At 43.6% G+C, this 24,658-nt stretch overlaps 1 protein-coding gene across 3 annotated transcripts in view; it reads right to left on the reverse strand.

Moving 5' to 3' along the window:
• COL18A1 (collagen type XVIII alpha 1 chain) overlaps nucleotides 1-24,658 on the reverse strand; it is a 220,250-nt gene that overhangs the window by 17,491 nt on the left and 178,101 nt on the right. For all 3 annotated transcript variants that reach the window (XM_073646775.1, XM_073646773.1, XM_073646774.1), the window contains 18 exons: nucleotides 24,123-24,281; nucleotides 23,523-23,576; nucleotides 23,132-23,176; nucleotides 20,410-20,550; nucleotides 19,980-20,036; nucleotides 18,570-18,596; nucleotides 18,147-18,209; nucleotides 17,974-18,009; nucleotides 14,000-14,083; nucleotides 13,227-13,256; nucleotides 12,502-12,522; nucleotides 12,359-12,421; nucleotides 7,320-7,394; nucleotides 7,031-7,075; nucleotides 6,906-6,950; nucleotides 6,615-6,686; nucleotides 6,289-6,333; nucleotides 6,050-6,092 (listed from right to left, as the gene is read on the reverse strand). In XM_073646775.1, coding sequence (XP_073502876.1) covers nucleotides 6,050-6,092; nucleotides 6,289-6,333; nucleotides 6,615-6,686; nucleotides 6,906-6,950; nucleotides 7,031-7,075; nucleotides 7,320-7,394; nucleotides 12,359-12,421; nucleotides 12,502-12,522; nucleotides 13,227-13,256; nucleotides 14,000-14,083; nucleotides 17,974-18,009; nucleotides 18,147-18,209; nucleotides 18,570-18,596; nucleotides 19,980-20,036; nucleotides 20,410-20,550; nucleotides 23,132-23,176; nucleotides 23,523-23,576; nucleotides 24,123-24,281 — 1,105 coding nt within the window. The remainder of the gene's footprint in view (nucleotides 1-6,049; nucleotides 6,093-6,288; nucleotides 6,334-6,614; nucleotides 6,687-6,905; nucleotides 6,951-7,030; nucleotides 7,076-7,319; nucleotides 7,395-12,358; nucleotides 12,422-12,501; nucleotides 12,523-13,226; nucleotides 13,257-13,999; nucleotides 14,084-17,973; nucleotides 18,010-18,146; nucleotides 18,210-18,569; nucleotides 18,597-19,979; nucleotides 20,037-20,409; nucleotides 20,551-23,131; nucleotides 23,177-23,522; nucleotides 23,577-24,122; nucleotides 24,282-24,658) is intronic.

Here is a 24,658-nt window from a genome sequence, read left to right on the forward strand (position 1 = left end):
ATTGTACTCTAATAGTTATTTGACTGGAAAATTACAATGACTGCAATTCATATAGGTAATTTGGGAAAATCTGAGAAAATATTATTTGAATAATAATTTGGAACACAGTGTAGAATAGACAAGGCCGAAACCTGGCCTTTAAGAGTGCTTAGAGAGAGTCCCGCTTCCAGGCCAGACTGAAGAAAAGCCAAAATGACCGGTAGCGAAAAGGACATGGGAGCTAGTCGGTCATTCTCGCAGTGACGATTAAAGGCTCTCCAGGTTCTGTGGTATATGCGCGAGGTTGCGGGTTTCCTGGCACTAATTAGGGTCTGGATGACGTCAGCAAAACCCGCCTTTTTCAGCACTGCGGCCTCAACGGCCATGCCATTAAATTCAGAGAACGAGAACTCTTATGAAGAATAGGCCCCTGAGAGAGGAGGTCGGGACGGTCCGGTAGTCTCCAGGGGGAGTCGACGAGCAGGTTTACCAGATCTGCGTACCAGATGCGTCTGGGCCAATCCGGGGCTACTAGAATTACCGGTACTCCTTCTGTCTTGATCTTTTTGACGACCCGAGGTATCAATGGTAGAGGGGGAAAAAGATAGGGCAGCTGGAACTGAGACCATGAAATGACTAGCGCGTCTTGAACGATCGCAAGAGGATCGCGGGACCGGGCTACGAAGGATGGAACCTTGTGGTTTAACCGAGACGCCATGAGGTCGACGTCTGGCGTGCCCCATCGTAAGCAAATCTAATGGATCACCTTCGGATGGAGAGACCATTCTACTGAGGCAAGGCCCTGCCGACTGAGGAAGTCGGCCGCCCAATTGTCGAGCCCCGGAATGTGGACTGCTGAGATTGCCCGAACAGTGTTCTCGGCCCAAACTAGCACTCTTGTCACCTCTTTCAAGACGGACTTGCTGCGCGTTCCTCCCTGACTGTTTATGTACGCCACCGCCGTGGCGTTGACCAATTGTACGCGGACAGGGAACCCTGCAAGAATGTCCTGCCAGTGACGCAACACCAGGTAAATTGCCCTTATCTCCAATATATTGATCGGTAGGGAGGTTTCGTGGAAACTCCAAGGGCCTTGCGCCATGTGGTGGAGGAAGACTGCCCCCCAACCGATGAGACTGGCATCGGTCGTGACCACCTGCCAGCGAAGCGGTAAGAATGACCTCCCGGGTCTGAAGGAAGAAGGACGAGTCTTCCATATTAATGACCTTCTCACAAGAAGAGGTAACCTGATGCGTCGATTTAGAGACGACGGGTTCTTGTCCCATGCCGACAGAAGGGCCAGTTGAAGAGGCCGGGTATGGAACTGGACAAACGGGACTGCTTCCATAGCTGCCACCATTTTTCCCAAGACACTCATGCATAGGCGAAGATGGCGTGGACTAGGGTCGGAAAGCAGGTGAATCCCCCGACGGAGAGAGTTTATCTTTTCCCTCGGGAGAAGGACCCGCGCATGGGTCGTGTCGAACTGCATCCCTAGAAAGGTTAAGCACTGAGATGGGACCAGGGAGGATTTGTCTGTGTTGATCAGCCAGCCTAACCGAGAGAGCGTGTTCAGGGTGATCTTGAGACTGTGGATACAGTCCCTGAACGTGGGACCCTTGATCATTAGGTCGTCGAGGTAGGGGATAATTACAAACCCCCTGGCTCGTAGAATGGCCATGACCGTCGCCATTACCTTTGTGAAAACCCTCAGGGCGGAGGCAAGCCCGAAGGGGAGAGAAGTGAACTGGTAATGTGCGTTCTGGAAGGCAAATCGAAGGAACTTCTGATGTGGTGCACAGATTGGGATATGAAGATACGCATCCTGAATGTCCACTGAACATAGATATTCCCCGGCCTCCATCGAGGCGATTACCGACCTGAGGGACTCCATTCTGAAGTGCCGTACGCGTACCTGTCGGTTTAGTTGTTTGAGGTCTAGGATCGGACATAGTGAGCAGTCCTTTTTTGGAACGACTAAAAGATTGGAGTAGAAACCTGAACACCTTTCCTGAAGAGGGACTGGAACTATAACTCCTGAGCGCAGAAGGGAGGCAATGGCCTGAAGGAAACCGGGAAGTAGAGATGGATGCGGGTGGCGGGACCTGAGAAATCATGTTCCTGGTATGGCGTTGAACTCGATCTTGTAGCCTGAGGTCACTATCTCCTTGACCCAGGCATCCTCTATTGCCGATACCCAAGGGTCTCGAAACAGAAGTAGACGGCCTCCCACCCTGGGAGAAATCCCAGGTGGGAGTGACCCGTCATGCTGAGGAAAATCTGTTGGATCGTGATCGGGATCCAAAGGGCTTGGAAGAGCGACCTTTTGCGCGCCAGTTGGGAGTGGGCCTAAAGGTAGGTTTACGTCTGTCTTGCTGTGCTGGGGTACGGTTCTGTTGAGAGGAGGGTCCTGGTTGAGCGAACCGACGAAAGGACCGGAACTGAAGGTAACGTTTCCTAGGAAAAAGGCGATTAGGTCTCGGCTGAGGAAGGGAAGTGCTCTTGCCCCCAGTGGCATCAGAGATGATCTGGTCTAATTTAGACCCAACCAGTCTGGAGCCCTGAAAAGGGAGATTTGTTAGTGATTTCTTGGAGACCAGGTCGGCGTTCCAAGCCTTCAGCCAAAGAATCCTACGTATAGCGATGATATTGCTGGAGACGCGGGCTGAACAGGTAGCGGCGTCAAGGGACGCCGTGAGCAGATATTTCCCTGCGTGGGCGATCTGATCCGCTAGGTCAGCCAGATCGTCTGGGGAAGCCCCCGTGAGGAGGCACTGCCTAAGCTGTTTGGCCCATGCGGAGACTGCTTTTGATACCCAAGTTGAGGCGAAGGACGGACAAAAGGAGGTGCCAGCAGCCTCGAAAGCTGACTTAGCCAAGGCCTCAACCTGTCTATCCGTAGTGTCCTTGAGGGAAGAACCGTCTGGAAGGGACAGTACCGTCTTAGCCGAGAGATGAGAGACAGGAGGATCCACAGAAGGGGACTCCGTCCATCTGCTGATGAGGTTGTGGTTAAAGGGGTATAGCATGTCTGTTTCTTTCCAGTGAAGAGCTTTTCTGGATGCTCCCACTGTTTCTGAAAGACACCATCAAATTCTGAATGGTTAGAAAAGGTGCGTGCCGGGCGCTTGATTCTCTTGAAGGAAAAGGAGTAGTCCTGAGAAGGGCTCTCGTCCTCTTTAACATGAAGAGTCTGGTTGACGGCCGATATAAGGCTGTCAACCATGTCCTGGATTCTAGAATATTGGTCCGTGTCGGATCCAGAGTCACAATCTGATGCCGTGTCTGATCCCGGAGCGACCTCTGGGGAAGAGGTGTGAGATGCAGGGAGCAATTTGGAGTTTGGAGAGCTGGAGGATGAACTTGTGTGAGTCCGTTTCTGAGAACGTGCCCTCGGTCAGCCCTTAGAAGGAGGGGGCAGGGGTGCCTGCGAATCATCCTTTGGAACGTTCGGAGCACTGGTGGCCGTGGATAGCATGGGCAAGCATTCTAGGACCTACACCAGAGATTGAGATACCTTGGTGAGGTCAGAGACAGACTGGGAAATAGCAACAGCCCACTCCGGAGGAGGGGGAGTTAACTCGTCCTGGGCGGCAGGGGGGTCTTGGGGTGCCAGCATGGTGGGAGGCTTGCAGGTCGAGCAGAAAGCCGTTGTCAGACCCGCGGGCCACTTAGTACTGCAAAGAGCACAGGCGTAGTATGTGACTGTGTGAGTGGGACGGACAGAAAGCTCTCTGGGTTTGGGCATATGTGCCTTAACCAGGAATACTGCAGAGGAGGGAGCCTGTGGTGTGTGTAGGTGCCAGAGTAGGGCCTACCCGGTCAGGAATGGGCACGGTCCCGTATCCCCCGTCGGAAAGTCCGGAGCCGCGGAGACAGGAGCAGGGCTGCGGTGATGAGGCAGTCAGACAGAGTGATGCTGCCGGAGCCAGAACAGAGAGCAGCGTAGAGTGGCGGAGCAGGAGCAGAGCGTGCTGCCCTGAGCAACCTAGGGGAGCCAAAGCTCCGATAGGCAGAAGGCATGGGGGCGGGCTTAAGAACTCAGCCACTGATAGGTCCCAGGGAGAACTGTGGGCGTGACGGAAGAGTCACATTGCTCCTCGGTCCTGATTGGCCGGTTTCCGGGGGGGGAATATACCCGCCGGAAAGATTAACGCCCCACCCGAGACGCCCCCCAACAGAGAAAGCGCGGGCAGATTTGCCGCGCAAAAAGGAAAGAGAAAGGGGGGGCTGTGGGGGACGCCATGCTGAGGGGGACGCCATGCTGTGCCGATGAAGATGCGAGGAGAGGGGGCGTGGCCAGGGAAGCGCTGCTGTAAGTGAGCGTCGGCGGGGATGTGATGCCCCCATTAATATCCCAGGATTTACAAGGCCCGCTGGCAGGCAACTCTGTGCCATAACCGTGAGTTCTGAGGGACCTGGGGCTGAGGAGGCAGCAGGGAGGGATTGTACCTTTGTATAAGGTCCCGATGACTCTTCTTCCTCTTTCCCTCTGAGGATGGACACAGGAGGTCCTCCGTGGATAGGAGGGATCCTGGCTCTTCCTCCTTCCCGCACTGACCGGTCCTGGACAGTGCAGGAGACGGTGTCAACCCCAGAATCTGGGAGAAGGTCACCACAGTGACCAAAGTCTCCCTCCCAGGCCGCTCCGAGGAGGGGGCTGGGGTGGGGAATAAGCAAGAACTGGCCACCGAGAATCACCCTGAGACACCTGAAGGTGACAGGGGATAGGTCTTGCCCAGCGGGTCCGAGAGTGAGCGATGTGGGAAATGCCACACTGCTCTCTCGGTCGCTTGAGAATGGGAATAACAGGGGACGCAGTGTTCCCTGTTAACCCTGAAGAGCTGTATCTGAAAAATAAAGAACAAACATTAATAAAACACAACAGGGTTGGATCAGTTAGGATCCAGTCTACCTCCTACAGACACTAAGCTTAAACTGGAGAGCTTGGTGCCTGTAGGCGGGTGCATACTGAGGAGGAGCTATTTCTTTTTTTGCCTAGTGTCAACCTCCTAGCGACAACAGCATACACCCATGGTCCTGTGTCCCCCAATGAAGCGATAAAAAAAATAAAAATGCAATGAGTCTCAGAACAAGGCAACAGACCAATTTTTTGTTTCAAATTTCTGTTTGTTTTTTTTCACCACTTAAAATAACTAAAAGAGTTTGGTTATTGCGGTAATCATACTGATCTGAAGAATCCTATCGCCAGGTTATTGTTACCGAACAATGAACCTCATAAAATCAAAACTCAAAAAACAATGGTGGAATTGTACTGGTTTCCCCATTTCACTGCACTTGGAATTTTTTTTACCTATTTTCCAGTACATTGTAGGGTCATTCAAAACTACAATTCACTCGTCTACCATAAAAAAAAAGGCCTTGTGTGGCTATGTTGAATGAAAAATAAAAAAACCTATTCTCTTGGAAGCTGGGGACCCCCCCCTGAACCCTCCCAAAAAAAGCTCAGTTGGGAAGGGGTTAAATGGAGTAAGAGTGCATGATCAACTACCGCTCCATTTGAGTGATTGGTGAGAGACCAAGAAGAGGGGCCTTGAGCAATCAGACATTTATCATCTGTCTTGTGGATGGGGAATGAATGTCTTTTTTAATGGGTTGTCCGGCCTCAGAGTGACTGCAGGCTTATACCCCATGTTACTGCAGACTTGTGAATCCTCACATTGTGCACACTGTACCTTGCAAGGACTCTCTGGTGTCGGGAGTGGCGGGCATGTGACCACAAGTATGAAATTTGCATACATGCGGTCACATGCCAACTAGATGGGAGCGGTCTCTCTTAATGCAAGTGTATTGAGCGAGGTGGACACATCTAGTCAGAATGTGGCTGGACGTTTGCAAATCGTATACTAGTGGTCACATTATCGCCGCTCCCAGACTGACTGCAGACTTGTAGCCTAAGTGCAGACAACCCTTTTTAAGTGTAACCCTCCTAATGAGACTAAAAGAATACATTTAGGAAATTCCCTACTTCTTTCTGTTTTAATCTGTGATAATCTGAAATAAACTTTAGTTACAAATAACCACATTTCAGCCCCTGGTTTAATTTTACCTGGATATCCTTGTGGCCCAACAGACCCGTGATCACTGTATCCCTGAAAGACAGCAAATGGTATGTAGAAGACATTGAAGTGTAGCCTACTAAGTACATATTAAGTAAAGGGAATTGATTCAAATTGTTTCATACGAAGGAATCAAATGTTTTAGAAAGTGCTCTGCAACAATAACAGACGTTCACCAGCATCTGGGTCTTCCATATTAATAACATATATCTGTGTATGAGATACTTACAGTGGATCCTGGAGGACCAGGTGGGCCAGGAGGTCCGGGTGGTCCCTATGAAAAGAAAAAACACTAATGTTATATATGTTCACTATTATAAGATAAAGATTTTTCCATAGAATATATAATTTTAGAAGTGTATTAATGGGTAATAACCACAAAGATGCTCTATTCCAACGCCCTTAATAGGGTCATGGTGAAAAGCCCTCCTTTGAGGGGTGAGGATAAATTATTCATTAGGGTCTTTTACAACCATCATCACCCTCGCCTGTTTTAGTGGAGCATAATTGGCTAATACTTAGTCTGAATAAACAGAGACGATACATAAAACTCACCCGTACTCCAAAACCAGTAGGGTCTGCTGGTTCACCTTTCTCTCCCTTATGTCCATTCATGCCAGGACGACCCTACAAAGAAATAGTCAGATTGCCTTAATACTTTATTATGGCTACAGTAAAATCTTACAAATGACCCCTCCTAAAAAATCAGTGGGTCTGTGGTCTCTGGAAGTGTCATATCAAAAGGTTGGGGTGTTGTACATTGGAGAAGTTGTACATTTGATGGCAAAATTGAATAGAAAAAAGGAAAAGACATAAGAAAAATTGTAACAGGTGTAGTAAACTTACAGGCCTTCCTGGGAATCCAATTTCACCTTTTGGTGCTGATGGGCCCTAAAACAACATAATGATATATTAGCACCATATCATTATTGCACTAAAATGAAGATTTTCATCTTTGGCATCATACTTACTGCAGGTCCCAAAGGTCCTTGAGGGCCTCTTGGTCCAATGTCTCCCTAAAACAAAGAACAATTTTATTAAGAAAGAAATTATTTTCTCGGCACCAATCCGGTGTTAGTACCAAAAGTCACCTCAAATCACAAGGATGAGAAACAGAAGTGCTTGGTGGGTCCAGTGGTGAGAGTGGGCCTGGGGTAAATGGAACATACTAAATTTCTCTATGGGGCCTTATGATATTTGTGTAAGATATCAGGAAAATTCCAGATTTCAAGCCCTCAGCTACCTGTGCCATGTTCTTACCTTCTCGCCTCTGTAAGATCCGGTAATTAGTGTGCCATCCGGCCCCAGCATCATTCCAGGTTCTCCCTTCTCCCCCTAGACATGAGACCACAGTCCATTATGTAACATGGCGCAATAAACAATAGACTTGAGTAAAGACAATACCTGTGATGTTTATTGCAGTCTAGGGGTTGTAAAACTTGTAAAGAATTACCAAAAATATTGTTTTTTATTCTTCCAAAAACAGTGCAATAGCTGTCCCCAGATTGAATGTGATGTTACAGTTCAGACCTATTCACTTTAATAAAGCTGAACTGCAATATCAGACACAACCAATTGATGGTTGTGTAAGGTTTGTGGATTTATTTTTTAAATCGTAAACAACTCCGTTTCAAGACAAATGGATGCAAACTAAAAAGTCTTGGTCATTCTATAATCACTTGTGAGCTGCTGCAATCGGCACAGTCTACTGTTATTTCTTCAACTATACATGTTTGTTATTACCTTAATCATACTGACCCAATAAAAGCAACCCAGTGAAAAGCATACATTTATAACAAAAACAAAATATAAAAATTCATGCTTTTTTCCATTACCCTCCGTATTTTTTTTTTAATGGAGTTGTCTGGTCACCAAATAGGTCATCAACATGAAAAAAAATTGTTGGGGGGGAGCCAACATCCAACAACCGATCAGTGGTTATAAGCATGGGTGGCTGGATGTAAACACATTGCCCGGAGCTATAATGTACAGCTCGATTCAAAGTGCAGTGTCCGCTGCCAGGTCCTGTAGAACAGTTTCATTCAGGAGAATAAGAGCTGTTCTGCAGTTCATGGAAGTGGCCACTACACAGTGAATGAAGGTGTGCATTGTAATTCTGTACAATGTTTACATTCAGCCACCCCCCAGAACAGCTGAGTTCTGGGGGATGGCTGAATGTGGTTGGGGTTGCCAAGAGTCAGACCCCCACTAGTTAGATATTGGTGATCTATTCTAAGGATAGATCATCAATATCTGGTGATCAAATGACCTCTTTAATCAATAAATGATATGTAATCCAAAATGATTAAAAAAATAAACAAAAAAGCCCTCAGAAATCTGTGTTGACAGAAGAATATAACTTGACACTGGCGGACACAAAAGCAAGTGCAAAGGAGTATTGGATTTAAGCAATAGATCTTGGAATAAAAACAAGTTTAACAATTGGATGTGTTAAAAAAAAATGTCCCTGTGCTGAGATAATCTTATAAATGTGCCCCTGCTGTGTGCTGTATAATGGCTGTATCTGACTGTGTATGGAACCATGGTCTGATCATACCACAGTCCCAGGCAGGGGGGAAGCAAAAGAGTATACAGACGATTCAGCATGGGAACGCAGCTGATTCTTTTTGTGAGGTAAAACATTTCACTGCCTGTGTTTAACCACTTCGCGCCAGAGCCTGTTTTTGCCTTCGTGACCAGGCCAATTTTTTCAATTCTGACCACTGCCAGTTTATGAAGTAATTACCCTGGAACGCTTCAACGTATTCCCCTGATTCTGAGATTGTTTATTCGTGACATATTGTACTTCATGATAGTGGTTAGAGAGATATGTCACACAAAATAGTTAATAAATAACATTTCCCACATGTCTACTTTACATCAGCACAATTTTGGAACCCAAATTTTTTTTTGTTAGGGAGCTATAAGGGTTAAAAGTTGACCAGCGATTTCTCATTTTTCCAACAAAATTTACAAAAACATTTTTTTAGGGACCACATCATATTTGAAGTCACTTTGAGGGGTCTTTATGACAGAAAATACCCAAAAGTGACACCATTATAAAAACTGCACCCCTCAAGGTGCTCAAAACCACATTCAAGAACTTTATTAACCCTTCAGGTGCTTCACAGGAATTTTTGGAATGTGGAAGAAAAAAATTAACATTTAACTTTTTTCACAAAAATGTTACTTTAGACCCAATTTTTTTATTTTCACAGGGGTAACATGAAAAAAAAAATGGACCCCAAATTTTTTTGTGCAATTTCTCTTGAGCGTGCTGATACCCCATATGTGAGGGATAACCACTGTTTGGGCGCACGGCAGGGTTCGGAAGGGAAGGAGCGCCATTAGACTTTTTGAATGTAAAATTTGTCTGAATAATTAGCGGACGCCATGTTGCGTTTGGAGAGCCCCTGATGTGCCTAAACAGTGGAAACCCCCCACAAGTGACACCATTTTGTAAACTACACCTCTCAAGGAATTCATCTAGGGAAGTAGTGAGCATTTTTTAATTTTTACATTTATACCATTGGGCAGTGAAAAAAGCATAATTATATTTTTACCACAAAAAAATGTTTTACCCTCAGATTTTACATTTTCACACAGGGCAATGGGTAAAAATGGTGCCGAAATGTGTCACACAATTTCTTCTAAAAGTGTCAATACCCCATATGTGGCTGTATCGTACCACTTAGCCATACGGTGAGATTTGAGGGGGAAGGAGCGCTATTTGACAATTGGAGAACAAATTATTGTAGAATAGGCATTTGGATTTGGGAGCACAAAATTTTCTGAATTTCTTTTGGGGGGCAAGGACCATTTTGCTTTTCCAGAGCCTTTCTGCTACCAGTAACTTGGAAGTCCCTTATATTTTTAACAGATGATGGACCTGAGTGGGGACTAGCTTTTTTTGAGGACTGAGTTGAAGCTTTTATTGGGAACATTTTACGTAACATTTATCCGGCGCTCTAGGCTGAGCACTTACATCGGGGTTTCCATCTAATTTTCCAAGTGATGTAATTCAGATGAAACCCCTGCAGGATCCATTCACTGTAATGAGGCAGCAGAGTTACTCTGGACTCCGTCTGGCCTCTGTTTAGTGGTGTCCTTTTTTTCAGAAGTGCACAAAACTGTGGCCAACCGCACTTTTATGCACGCCTAAAACAAATGACACCGTGGGATCCCAGGCTAGACGGCATCCACAGTGGCCTATATCTGCCTCATTACAGGGAATCTTCCATCATGGGTTCTGGCTGAATCACGTATTTCAGAGATTTACACGGAAACTCTGGTGTAAGTGCTCAGCGCAGAGCACAGGATAAATGTGAGCAGAGCCTTACTGGGATCTTTGGGAGACATAATAAACAAATCAGTAGCAGGTGAATAATATTTGTTTTATTTATTTTTTATGCCGTTCCTAGTGTGATATAACTGATTAGATTACTTTATTCTTCGGGTCGGTGCGATTACAGAGATACCAGATTTATATCGGGTTTTTATGACTGACAGCTGTCACACACTAAAATACGCTTTTTTTGCAAAATCTAGTTTTTGCATCACCATATTTTGAGAGCTATAATTTTTCCATATTTCGGCCGATAGAGTCATGTGACGGCTTGTTTTTTGCGGGACGAGTTGAAATTTTTATTGGAACCATTTTTGGGCACGTGACATTTTTTGATCGCTTTCTATTCCGTTTTTTGGGAGGTAAAGTTAACAAAAACAAACACTTCAGGAATTGTTTTTTGAGTTTTTTTTTATGCCGTTCTGCGTGTGGTAAAAGTGATCAGGCAGCGTTATTCTTCGGGTCAGTACGTTTACAGCGATACTACACTTACTGTATTTTTTTTATGTTTTGGCGCTTTTACACAATAAAACAATTTTATAGAAAAAAAAAATATTTTTTTTGCATTGCTTTATTCTGAGCGCTATAACTTTTTTATTTTTTGGCTGATGGAGCTGTATGGCGGCTTTTTTTTGCGGAACAAGATGACGTTTTCAGTGGTACCATTTTTATTTCTATTCTGCTTTTTGATCGCATTTTTTTCCACTTTTTGTTTGGCGATATGATGAAAAAGCATATTTTTTTGCTCCGTTTTTTATTTATTTTTATTACGGTGTGCACAGAAGGAGTTAATTAGTGTGACAGTTTTATAGCTCGGGTTGTTTCGGACGCGGCGATACCAAATATGTGTACTTTTTTTGGTTTTGTAATAATTTACGGATTTATTGGTTTAATATTTTATTTATTTATTTTTATTTATTTTGTGATTTTTTTTTTAATAGTTTAAAAACTTTTTTTTTACATTTTTACTTAGTCCCTGTATGGGACATTAATTTTTATTTTTCTGATCACTGATCTCATGTAATGTAATACACATATATTACATTATATGAGATCTTCACTGACTGTTTCAGTCAGAGTCTCCTGTCTGACTTCAGCTACATACAGGCTGAAGTCAGACAGGAAGGACACCATATATGGCAGAGCAGGAGGCGGTCATGTGACCTCCAGCTGCCATAGCAACCCCAGGTCCTCAAACGAAACGGAGGTCTTCGGAGGTAAGTAAGACGACCCCCTCTCTTCCTGCTGTCTCCTATATGCCGCGATCACTATAGATCACAGCATATAGAAGACAGCAAAGGGTTAACATCACTGGGACCTGATCTAATCAGGTCCCGATGATGTACCCTGTCAGAGCTAACGCTCTGCACCGGAATCGCAGTGCTTGCAGGACCCTGGGGGTCCTGAGCACTGCGAGACCACCCACCTTTTTTAAACGTCGGCACTGCACAGAGCCCGGCAAGCGCCGACGTTTATCTACAGTGGGCGGTCGGGAACCGGTTAAGCAATGTTTTATCTCACAGAATCATCTGTGATCCCATGCTGTAATGTCTGTATACTCTTTTGCCTCCTCCCCTGCCCAGGAGCTGTGGTATGATCAGACCATGTTCCTGCAGGGTCAGACACGGCCATTACACAGTACACAGCAGGGGAACATTTATAAGATTATCTCAGCACAGGAACATTTTTTTAAACACATCCAATTGTGGAAATTATTATTATTGAAAGATCGATTCATTAAAATGTTGATTAAAAGTAACTTTGTTCGTGGGAAAACCCTTTTAATTACCCCAACTTGGGTCCATTGAAAATAACTTTTAGAATAGGGGAAAACAACTTTAATGTTTCAGACCCCTAATGTTCACCAAGATGGACCCTGAAAACATTATACTCTACCTGAGACAGTGGAGCATAACAAGTCTCCAATTTTTCTGCAGATTTTTATTACTCTCACCTTAACACCAGGCAGTCCTGGATAACCCTGATCTCCTTGATCACCTTTGAATCCTCTGGATCCCTGAAAATGAAATATATATTGTAGTCAAGGGCAGAAAAATGGGCGCAATGTTAAAAAAACCTACATGATGTTCAACTTACTTGTTGCCCAACATCTCTTCCCTGTAAATAGATGGATAAAAGATTTTATTTTGTAGAAAAAAAAAATGTTATTTTTCACTTCATCACAAAACTATCAGTATTTCCTAACTAGCCTCCATCCTGTATTAGTTCTTCCCTAACACATTGACCATAAATCTATGTACCCACAGAGTTTTCTTAGGAGCCCTTTGGAGCAGATCCTCTTTAAAAACGGCTTAAAAACTCTGGAAGAAAAAACTCTTCTAATTCATTTATATGGGAAATCTGTTCATTTGAGGAGATTATGAGCTTTTTTTTTTTTTACTGAAGAGATTTTGAAAAAAAACGTCTGGTGGAAAAAACAAAGCCCATGGCACTTCTTCGAAGTGGAAGAAGGAAATGACGAAGTGGAAGAAGGAAATGAAGAAAAGGTCTCCAAACTAGGAACTGTCCAACCCCAATGTTTCAGGAGAAAAAAAAATCTCTTCCAAAACTGCTTCAGGAACTCCTACAAAAGACCTCTTCAAAAAAGAAGTTTCGGCTTGAAAACTCAGTATGAACATACTCTAATGACCCACATAAGGAATTTCATATTCTACACAATACAATATTTAGTTTATTTAAGGCTACTGACTTATGGAATATTCTCAAATTTGGTTTCACACCTCAAAATGAAGCTCCTAAATGTGAGAAGTACTGGTGTAGTGCCTTATTATGATCCGGACAGCCGGTAATGTGCTTCTTACCTCTTCTCCACTCACACCTCCAACTATATCCTGAAAAAAAAAAATCACATTATGATATCAGTTGACATCCAATTGTAAAAATTAGTGATGAGCAAATCTGCATTCAGCCATGAAATTAGTTTTGCATTGAATTTATTCAATGTGTTTTATTATGTTCTAGGGTCTCTCAGAACATAATAAACGGAAGGTGAAAAAAAAAATTGATACTTGCCTATTTTCTGGCCCTCACCTTGTCCACCTAGCTCGCAGTGTGGTCACTTTAGTCGAGTCTTCATTCACAGGCCACCAGTCTTCGTCATGTCACAGGTCCCACTAGGCCTTCACGTGTTGTAATGTTGCAGCTTGACACACATCATGACATTGGTCACGATGTCACGAGGACTAGTGGGCGGCAGAGGAGTCAAAAACCCAACTTGGCTGTGACAAAAAGAAGACTGGAGGCCTGTGAATAAAGATAGAACATAAACAGCCAAACATGGAGCTGCACGGACAAGGTGATGGCCAGAGAGAGGGGAACATTTTTTTTTTTTCTATCCCCTTCCTGGCTCTTTTGAATTTAGCAAAAATGATGGTAGACTGACGAAATTTTTCTGGATTCGCACAATTCGAATCATAAAAAAAATAATTCTGACATCTTAATTTTTTTATTTGTAAAATTTGAGACTTTGATTTGTCTCAAAGCGATTAACTCATCTCTAGTAAAGATGCACATACAAGCATCGGGGCGGTGAACAAATATACAGGAGTAGAGTGTAACAACCAAACCCGCCTACCCTGTTATCACTTGATCTGTAAATTATTTGACCAGGAGGTCCTGGCGGTCCCGGAAGTCCAATTCCATCATGTCCTGGTTGCCCCTGAAAACAAGATTCAGTGTTACAGTCAAGTCTATTACATGGCATTGTCACATAGGACATATATACATTGTACTTGTAGCTTTATTTGGTGGTATTAGTAATTAGTGCAGTTTAATTATTAGTATTGTATAATTCTGCATCAGTCTTAAAGTGGTATTACAGTGAGAAACTGCTGTCCTCCATCTAGAGTAGGGATGTCAAAGAAACAAACACACAGTGGACCAAAATGAAAAACTTTGTCAAAGTCGTGGGGCAACCAGTATACAGTATAATGGGCCCCACATAGTCTTCCATACAGAATAATGGGACCCACATAGCCCTCCATATAGAATAATGGGCCCCACATAGTCCTCCATATAGAATAATAGGCCTTACATAGTCCTCCATACAGAATAATGGGTCCCACATAGTCCTCCATACAGAATAATGGGTCCCACATAGTCCTCAATATAGAATAAAGGACCCCACATAGCCCTCCATACAGAATAATGGGCCCCACATAGACCTCCATACAGAATAATAGGCCTTACATAGTCCTCCATACAGAATAATGGGTCCCACATAGTCCTCCATACAGAATAATGGGTCCCACATAGTCCTCCATACAGAATAATGGGTCCCACATAGTCCTCAATATAGAATAAAGGACCCCACATAGCCCTCCATACAGAATAAAGGACCCCACATAGCCCTCCATACAGAATAATGGGCCCCACATAGTCCTCCATACAGAATAATGGGCCCCACATAGTTCTCCATACAGAATAATAGGCCTTACATAGTCCTCCATACAGAATAATGGGTCTCACATAGTCCTCCATACAGAATAATGGGACCCACATAGTCCTCAATATAGAATAAAGGACCCCACATAGCCCTCCATACTGAATAATAGGCCTTACATAGTCCTCCATACAGAATAATGGGTCCCACATAGTCCTCCATACAGAATAATGGGTCCCACATAGTCCTCCATACAGAATAATGGGTCCCACATAGTCCTCCATACAGAATAAAGGACCCCACATAGCCCTCCATACAGAATAATGGGCCCCACATAGTCCTCCATACAGAATAATGGGCCCCACATAGTCCTCCATACAGAATAATAGGCCTTACATAGTCCTCCATACAGAATAATGGGTCTCACATAGTCCTCCATACAGAATAATGGGACCCATATAGTCCTCAATATAGAATAAAGGACCCCACATAGCCCTCCATACAGAATAATGGGCCCCACATAGTCCTCCGTACAGAATAATAGGCCTTACATAGTCCTCCATACAGAATAATGGGTCCCACATAGTCCTCCATACAGAATAATGGGTCCCACATAGTCCTCCATACAGAATAATGGGTCCCACATAGTCCTCCATACAGAATAAAGGACCCCACATAGCCCTCCATACAGAATAATGGGTCCCACATAGTCCTCCATACAGAATAATGGGTCCCACATAGTCCTCCATACAGAATAATGGGCCCCACATAGTCCTCCATACAGAATAATAGGCCTTACATAGTCCTCCATACAGAATAATGGGTCTCACATAGTCCTCCATACAGAATAATGGGACCCACATAGTCCTCAATATAGAATAAAGGACCCCACATAGCCCTCCATACAGAATAATGGGCCCCACATAGTCCTCCATACAGAATAATAGGCCTTACATAGTCCTCCACACAGAATAATGGACCCCCACAAAGTCCTCCATACAGAATAATGGCCCCACATACTCCTCCATACAGAATAATGGACCCCCACAAAGTCCTCCATACAGAATAATGGCCCCACATACTCCTCCATACAGAATAATGGACCCCCATACTCCTCCATACAGAATAATGTCCCCGCATAGTCCTCCATACAGAATAGTAGGCCCCACATAGGCCTCCATAAAGAATAATGGGCCCCGCATAGGCCTCCATAAAGAATAATGGGCCCCACATAGTCCTCCATACAGAATAATAGGCCTTACATAGTCCTCCATACAGAATAATGGGTCCCACATAGTCCTCCATACACAATAATGGGTCCCACATAGTCCTCAATATAGAATAATGGGCCCCACATAGCCCTCCATACAGAATAATGGGCCCCACATAGTTCTCCATACAGAATAATAGGCCTTACATAGTCCTCCATACAGAATAATGGGTCTCACATAGTCCTCCATACAGAATAATGGGACCCACATAGTCCTCAATATAGAATAAAGGACCCCACATAGCCCTCCATACAGAATAATGGGCCCCACATAGTCCTCCATACAGAATAATAGGCCTTACATAGTCCTCCATACAGAATAATGGGTCCCACATAGTCCTCCATACAGAATAATGGGTCCCACATAGTCCTCCATACAGAATAATGGGTCCCACATAGTCCTCCATACAGAATAAAGGACCCCACATAGCCCTCCATACAGAATAATGGGCCCCACATAGTCCTCCATACAGAATAATGGGCCCCACATAGTCCTCCATACAGAATAATAGGCCTTACATAGTCCTCCATACAGAATAATGGGTCTCACATAGTCCTCCATACAGAATAATGGGACCCACATAGTCCTCAATATAGAATAAAGGACCCCACATAGCCCTCCATACAGAATAATGGGCCCCACGTAGTCCTCCATACAGAATAATAGGCCTTACATAGTCCTCCATACAGAATAATGGACCCCCACAAAGTCCTCCATACAGAATAATGGCCCCACATACTCCTCCATACAGAATAATGGACCCCCACAAAGTCCTCCATACAGAATAATGGCCCCACATACTCCTCCATACAGAATAATGGACCCCCATACTCCTCCATACAGAATAATGTCCCCACATAGTCCTCCATACAGAATAGTAGGCCCCACATAGGCCTCCATAAAGAATAATGGGCCCCACATAGGCCTCCATAAAGAATAATGGGCCCCACATAGTCCTCCATACAGAATAATAGGCCTTACATAGTCCTCCATACAGAATAATGGGTCCCACATAGTCCTCCATACACAATAATGGGTCCCACATAGTCCTCAATATAGAATAATGGGCCCCACATAGCCCTCCATACAGAATAATGGACCCCGCATAGTCCTCTATACAGAATATTGGCCCCACATAGTCCTCCATACAGAATAATGGGTCCCACATAGTGCTCAATATAGAATAATGGGCCCCACATAGCCCTCCGTATAGAATAATGGACCCCACATAGTCCTCAATATAGAATAATGGGCCCCACATAGCCCTCCATACAGAATAATGGACCCCACATAGTCCTCTAAACAGAATATTGGCCCCAAATAGTCCTCCATGCAGAATAATGGGGCCCACATAGTCCTCCATACAGTATAATGAGCCCCACATAGTCCGCCATACAGAATATTGGCCCCACATAGTCCTCCATACAGAATATTGGCCCCACATAGTCCTTCATACAGAATAATGGCCCCACATAGTCCTCCATACAGAATAATGGCCCCACATATGGGTGGCAGTTCTGGCGTCGCGGCCCAAATATAATCACCCTGCGAGCCAGATTTGGACCACGGGCCAGAGTTTGACATGTATGATACAGAGGGAAATTGAGACATCTGTGAAACAAGGTCTGTGTACGCACGGTCATGCACAGACTGGATCCGGGTTTCCCAAACCTGAACTCAACATCCTCATATATGACTATGAGGTTCTCAAGTTTGGGTCAGGAGAACTGTGACCAGTCCACGTATCCACCTTAAAAGATAGGGAGTAAATGTTTTATTGTTGGAACATCCCTTTAACATGAGGACGCCTGCTGTTTAGCTGCTACTTTTGGTTGTGTTTCGCCAAATTGTTTATATGGAAATATTTCTCAGCTCATACTCATCATTCATACTTACTTCTTCTCCTTTATCCCCCTTGTCTCCCCTAGGTCCCTGGAGTATAAGAGAATGCCTGTTAGTTGTACATTTTTTCTGGAGTTGCTTTTAAATACAGAAAATCAAGAGCTGATAAATAAAAATATATAAAATCGGGTGTCTCAAGAAAAAGTGCACTGATGTCCTGTACTTACCTCAAGACCCGGGAATCCATCTACTCCAGGTCTTCCATCCAAACCTGGAATTCCACGATCTCCCTAAGATAACAAAAAAAACAAAACCAGAGGGACATGAAAGGGAAGCAAAGGCTTTATTTTTGTTCTGGGTTCAGGTAAGTGGACATGAAGAGAAAAAGGCAAAAAAGAGTCCAGCTACTGCAAAAATATTTTTTTTTGGAAAAAACATTATTAAAAACATAATTTATTTGAATGCTCTAAAAACAAGAAAAACAGCATTAGGGCCTACGCGTTTCGAGTGCTACCACGCTTAATAATAGCCAGAAAACAAAACAGAGGGACATGAAAGGGAAGCAAAGGCTTTATTTTTGTTACCTAATGTGTTTATGTATTAAATTAAGGGAAGATTTTACATCATGTATGAACAGGACAGATTATTACCTTTAATCCTTGTTTTCCTACTTGTCCCTGTAAACAGAAAACATGTGAAATGATGGGCTGCACTAGCAATAAGGCCTGTTTCACAAATCCAACTTTCATAGTCTGGACCGGTCCAAACTCAACAACTTCACAAGCTGCCGAGTTTGGGTTAGGAGACCCATGTTGGTCCAGACTTGGATGTCCAAACTTGGACCAAAAGGTTGGAGTGTGAAACCAGCCTGATACGCATTTTCAGTTTCATTCATTCTCTCTGAATTAGGGTTTCATAGGGTTCTGGTGAGGGGTGCCAGAAGACAGCTAAAGTTTTCATAACAGCAAAAAATTCTGCAAATTACTGTCTTAAATCTGAGAGCAACGTAATGGAAGCACAGAAACCCAGATCCCAGCAAGTTGCCACTTATGGGGCTGCTTGCAGTAGTTTCAATAAAATGACTGTTTTATCAGCAGAGGAGAAAAGAGGCGCTCCCTGTGTGATACCACTACCGGTAGATGAGGATGAACTGGAGGGTTGTGTGCGGCACAACTCCAGGGAAAAGTAAACTTGCTTTGAGAGTAGGGCTGCTGCTCGGGCCGCTGAACTCACACCCGGTGGGTGGAGGACATATTAAGTGAAGTGAAGGAGAGGGCCGGTGGATCCCGGGCGATATTGCTGCCGAAAGTGATTCCAGGTGGTGAGGATGAAAAAAATATTTTTTCTTTAATTTTTTTTTTTTATCTCTAACACCTGGAATCACTTTCAGCAGCTGCAGTGCCCTGGATCCACTGCCCCTCTCCTTCCCTTTGCTTTTTATCAGCAGGAAATTATCACTAGAGGACTAGTTGTCTTGTGTGATGCAGTTGTCTTGTACCATGGGCTCTGTATAACTCCACCCCCTCCACTGATTGGCAGTTTTGAGTGTATAGGCATAAAGCTGCCAATCGGTGGTGTGGGCGGGGTTATACAGGGCTCAGCATTCAGAGAACTGCTAGATCTGCAGCAGAGAAAACAGTGATTGTATCATAACTACAGAAAAAAGCCCAGTAAGTGATACATCAGTGGAATCAGGGTCTCTGCCCCTACATTAAGCTGTTCTCAGATAACACACACAAAAACCTGGTAAAAGATTCCTTTTAAAAGGGGTATTCCCAACTAGGACATTCATGGCAAATCTAGTCTGTCATTATCATGACTACTATACAAGTGAATGAACCTCATTATTTATAGCACTTCCATAAAAAAAATAATTGTGTCACATTTTTGAATATGCAAAGTATGAGAAAGCAAAAAGTGTCATGTCCTGCAACACCAGCAGTTCACACCGATGATACCTTTATACATTTTCCCCAGTATTTCGTCAACTTTACTAGAGTTTGTAATGACCGAAGCGACACAACCCTGCAGTAAATACACCAACAACTGTATATAATTACCTGCGCACCCCGAGCTCCGTGACCACCGTAACCAAATCCAGAACCTTCCATGTCGTCCTGGAAAAAGAAGCAAATGTAAGTCATTTCTGAACTGTAAATCAGATTATATAATGTTACATGCTAACATTATTCAGCTTTTATTCCTACATAAAGTTGAACCCCTGCAAATATACAGCCATTAATATAATAGAATTCAACATGGACTCAAAGTGACTTTGCGTTGACTCTATTTTACGCAAATAATGTGTTAGTCATTGAGTCCTTGCTGTATTAGATTTTAGTTATTGATGAAGGAACAAGAACAAGCCATCGGAAGGCTCCAATTCTCTGAATTCATGTACAATTGTAGACATTTTTGCCTAGTTAAAGTATTTTTATTCCTGTGGTAGGGCTATTATCAGTCATATTATTCATGGCTTCTGTTACTTACAAATCCTACAGCTAATCCAGGTCCAGCTGGACCAGGAGGCCCTGGAGGTCCGGGTAATCCACGTGGTCCAATTGGCCCAGGAAGTCCTGCCAAGCCGATTTCTCCAGGCGTTCCTGGGATTCCAGCTTCCCCAGCGCTTCCCTATAGAAAGGCAAATGGAAAAGGAAAAGTTTTAAAGAAGAGGTACAGCTAAGAAGCATGCGCTAGTGTTGACTCAATGACTTAGTACATGAGATTATTGTGTGATCATCAAGACCACAAACCTGAATCCTGACAACCAGGATCAGCCAGCTGACACTTAACTGGTTGTCATATGACACTTGGAATTGCCGCTCCTGTGAGCGTTTCTCAAAAGGTTACAAAGGTTACATATAGGACAAGATACTATAATGTTGGCCTCCTATTTAATCAGACTTTCTTAGTCGTCTTCCAGTTCATTAGTTGCCATTTGTAGGGATTGTTTGGGTCATGGTCACACTTTCTGTTTTGCTGCCGTTTATTAAGATATTGGATGTAACCAACACTGTTTCCACTAAAGGGTCACTAGTAGGGACGAGCGGATCCATGGATGTTCGAACCCCATAGAAACCAATGAGGTTTAGTGCTGTAAAATGGCTGTTTAATGGTCGTATAGTAAGAGCTAGGGGGATGCAAAAGGTAGCAAAATGGGGGGTAAGAGCGGACAATTACCCTGCAAAAAATGTGGATAGGGAAATGCTTAAATAACATAGAATAAAAAAATAATAATCTTAAACCAGGAGGCGGAGATCCAAGTGAAGGAGTGGAGCAGTGCCTTGCATGTGTAGTTTACTGTACTTGTTAATAAATATACAGTATAAATGAAAAAAAAATGATTTGAGGGTCCCCCCCTATTTTTAATAACCAGCCAAGGGAAAGTAGACAGATGTGAGCTGGTTTTATTATGCTGGAGAAGGGCCAATATCAATTACAAGCCAAGATAAAGCAGACAGCTGGGGGCTGCACAACCACCGGATCACGGGTGGGCCAGCCAATCACAGCCATGCCAATAGTTGGCAATGCTGTGATTGCTGCGGAAGTGCCCATAGGCCAAAAACTTTATTTGGCACTGAACGAGAACAGTAAAACAGACTTCTGGCAAAAAGTCCGTGTTCAGAGTTTGGCTCTGGACACCAGGTGTCTGATACAAACCCTGAACTTTACAGTTCGGGATTGCTCATCCATAGTCACTGGAAACATTTCCTAGAATCGGATTTTTAAAAAGTAACCACATTTCCAGTAAATCTTTACGTATGTATTTTTGACCCTTTTGCAGCACAGCACAAAGTGTGAAGCTGGTATAAAGAGTTTTTTGCATCTTATAAAATGATGACATATCACTAAGATATACCATCACTTTATAATTGATAGTGACCACCACTGCCGATTATAAAGTGATGGCATATAACAGGGCAGAGAGTGATAGGACTTACAGCTTCATGTCCTACCACAGGATCCATCTGTATCACCGTCAGGTAAGCGGGTCTCACCCAGAGATTGGTGGCACCTATCAAGACGCCCAGGGCATGTGCACTGTACAAATCTTTTCCACTAGCTATGCCACTGCTACTTTTTTTTTTGTTGATATATTTTACCCCGGAGAATTTTGACCCCAAAGCCACAGTCTTTGTAGTTGGTCACTCCTCGCAACACCACTGCCCGTCTGTGCCGGGAGCTGCAGTATGACTACTCATTTGAATGAGGCTGTACTACCATTTTCCTACATTGGCAATATTGGGGGTACAGCACTAAAACAGCTTTGTGTCTCCTTCATTATCGGTATATGTGGGAATGCCATTATTTTATAAGATGGGAAAGCCAATTTAAAAACAAGTTTGATTAATTTTCCTTGTAAAACTTGGTTACTAACTTTTTTTGTGCATTTGATGTATAAATTTATGATTTATTGTAATTGTAAATATTTGATAACACATCTGTAAATTCTATCATTTTGTAACTCTCCTCTTCTAGTCTTTGTAGCCTTTTATAATCTACTATTCTAGTTGCACGGGTCACACAACAGAAACCGCTAAATCAAACATGGCAATGTACAGCACAGCAGTTCATGAAACACCACACACTACAGAACATGTCTATCCACGGGAAAACATTAAAGAGGATCGCCCCACTCTTCCTCCCAGGTTGGATTCTGTAATCACCAAATATTACAATTCTGAATTGACAAATTCCATTATTCCTCCTTGGATTGTGCGAATACTTTGAAAACCCGGTGTGACCATTCCCCCTTGTCCATACGCAGTCTCACTTTCTACACCAACTGGACAGTGTCAGAGTGTGTACGGGCACCTTTTATGTTCAAGGGGAATAGCAATTCCCAATTTATCCCTTCATTCTCAGATGGAGCGGAAAGGTCCTCGGTAACTATTACGGCAGCAGTGTTATAAATAGTACACACAAGGGTCAATCTCCTCCACATGCCGGGTCAATGTCTGTACCAACGTCTTACGTCGCATGCTGGTAGAGCCAAACACAGGTCCATACAACAACGCATGCTGGGAGTTGGTCACCCATTACCTGGATTGCTGGCTCAAGGGAGAAACGAGACAGAATCTCCCTCAAATAAGAGGGGATTGGGGACAAGGTGCTCTGCGAGACATTGGAAATAATTCCCAAAAAATAGAAGAAAATTATTAAAAAGGACTGACAATTGTTGCTAAAATATAAACATAAGTGATCAACTTACTTTTGTTCCAGGTGCTCCTGGAAGCCCAATTTCACCATCTAAACCCTGGAAAGGTGCAAAAGAAGAACTGAATAAATGAATGAATGAGTGAAGTACAATCATAATTGGCTGTTTCTATGGGGCAGATCATAAGTATGGGTGGACACATGGCTTATCCCTAGGAAAGTGAATGCTTTACTAAAGGAACCAGAAAAACTGAGCTTGTGCCCATTACCTCTAGAGTTTGGAGACAGTTTAATGTAAGATCATTTCCAGTGTGACCATAGTCATTAGCGGTTACATTTCTTCCCAGCACTGCTTTTCACACTTGTATCATTTTCCCTCCTCATTTCCAAACTTGTGTTTTAGTATAATAACATAAATCTATCTTGCCAGGATATTGAAAGCCTACCCTCTCGCCAGCAAGTCCAGGAGTCCCTGGGATTCCATCTTTTCCCGGGGGTCCCTAAATCACCGAAAAAAAAAAAAGAAGAAGAAGAAGAAAATATTAAAACATGCAGCTACTACATTTTGGTTGTAAATCAGATTTGAGATGAAAAACAAATCTAATTAATTCATGGTCTTGAACGCAGATGTTACTCACTCCAGGTTCGTATTATCGAAACGTGTGATACTCAACCTCACGGATACTCGTTTCCTTATGTCAGGACTTTTTCAATTTCGGATCATGGGCTTGGTAGATAACTGGGCATTACATGAAATCCTGGCATTGAGATGGCAGTTTTATGTTTTTCTGCCCATGACATGACATACAGTTGTCTTATCAATCCATGATCATAGGTATCACCTATTGCTTGTATCCATCCAGCTGACAATTTCATTAAAAAATTGTCTAAGGGAAGGATAAAAATAAGTTGTTCTGTCACACGAACGATGGCAGAAACAACTGTGTAGCCCTTATCTAATTGTGAACTTTATTGTTGTATTTCTTCTGATATGATGAGCTAAATGCAAACAATACATTATGCATCTATGGAGTTTTAAACATTACCGGAGGACCGGGAAAACCGGGCTTTCCATCTTGTCCAGGGCTTCCAGGTAGGCCAGGAGGACCAGGGATTCCTGTGGTGTTCATTCCAAACGTTCCTGGTACTCCTGGCAATCCAGGTACACCAGGAGGGCCAGGTGGGCCAGGGAGACCAGGTCGGCCCTGCAAAAGGAACAGGAAGGCACAAGTTTAGACATGGCTGAAAGTCAAAATTATAGCTCTAGAAGTTTACGATTGGGCACTTAATACCATGGTCAACTGTTCTACTTTTGAGGATTAGGAGTTTCATTCTTTGACATGTAAAAGTCTCATTGCAAAAGTAAAATCCCTGGATAACGTCAGAGTTAAGGCTCCTGCAGATGAAGGGATTAATTTTCGATCCGAGTGCGATCTAACAAAACATCGGATCAGACTGGGTCCAATGTTATGCTATGGGACCGTGCACATGTCCGATTTTCTTTCCTCAGACAGAGCCTGTTCAAGGAATAATCGAAACATGCCTTAGTTTGATCCGCTATTGGGACCAGACACACTGCCAT

Source organism: Phyllobates terribilis, unplaced genomic scaffold (genome assembly GCF_046119375.1).
Source record: "Phyllobates terribilis strain yellow unplaced genomic scaffold, ASM4611937v1 Scaffold_9__5_contigs__length_417890890, whole genome shotgun sequence".
In the NCBI taxonomy this organism is placed as follows: domain Eukaryota; kingdom Metazoa; phylum Chordata; class Amphibia; order Anura; family Dendrobatidae; genus Phyllobates; species Phyllobates terribilis.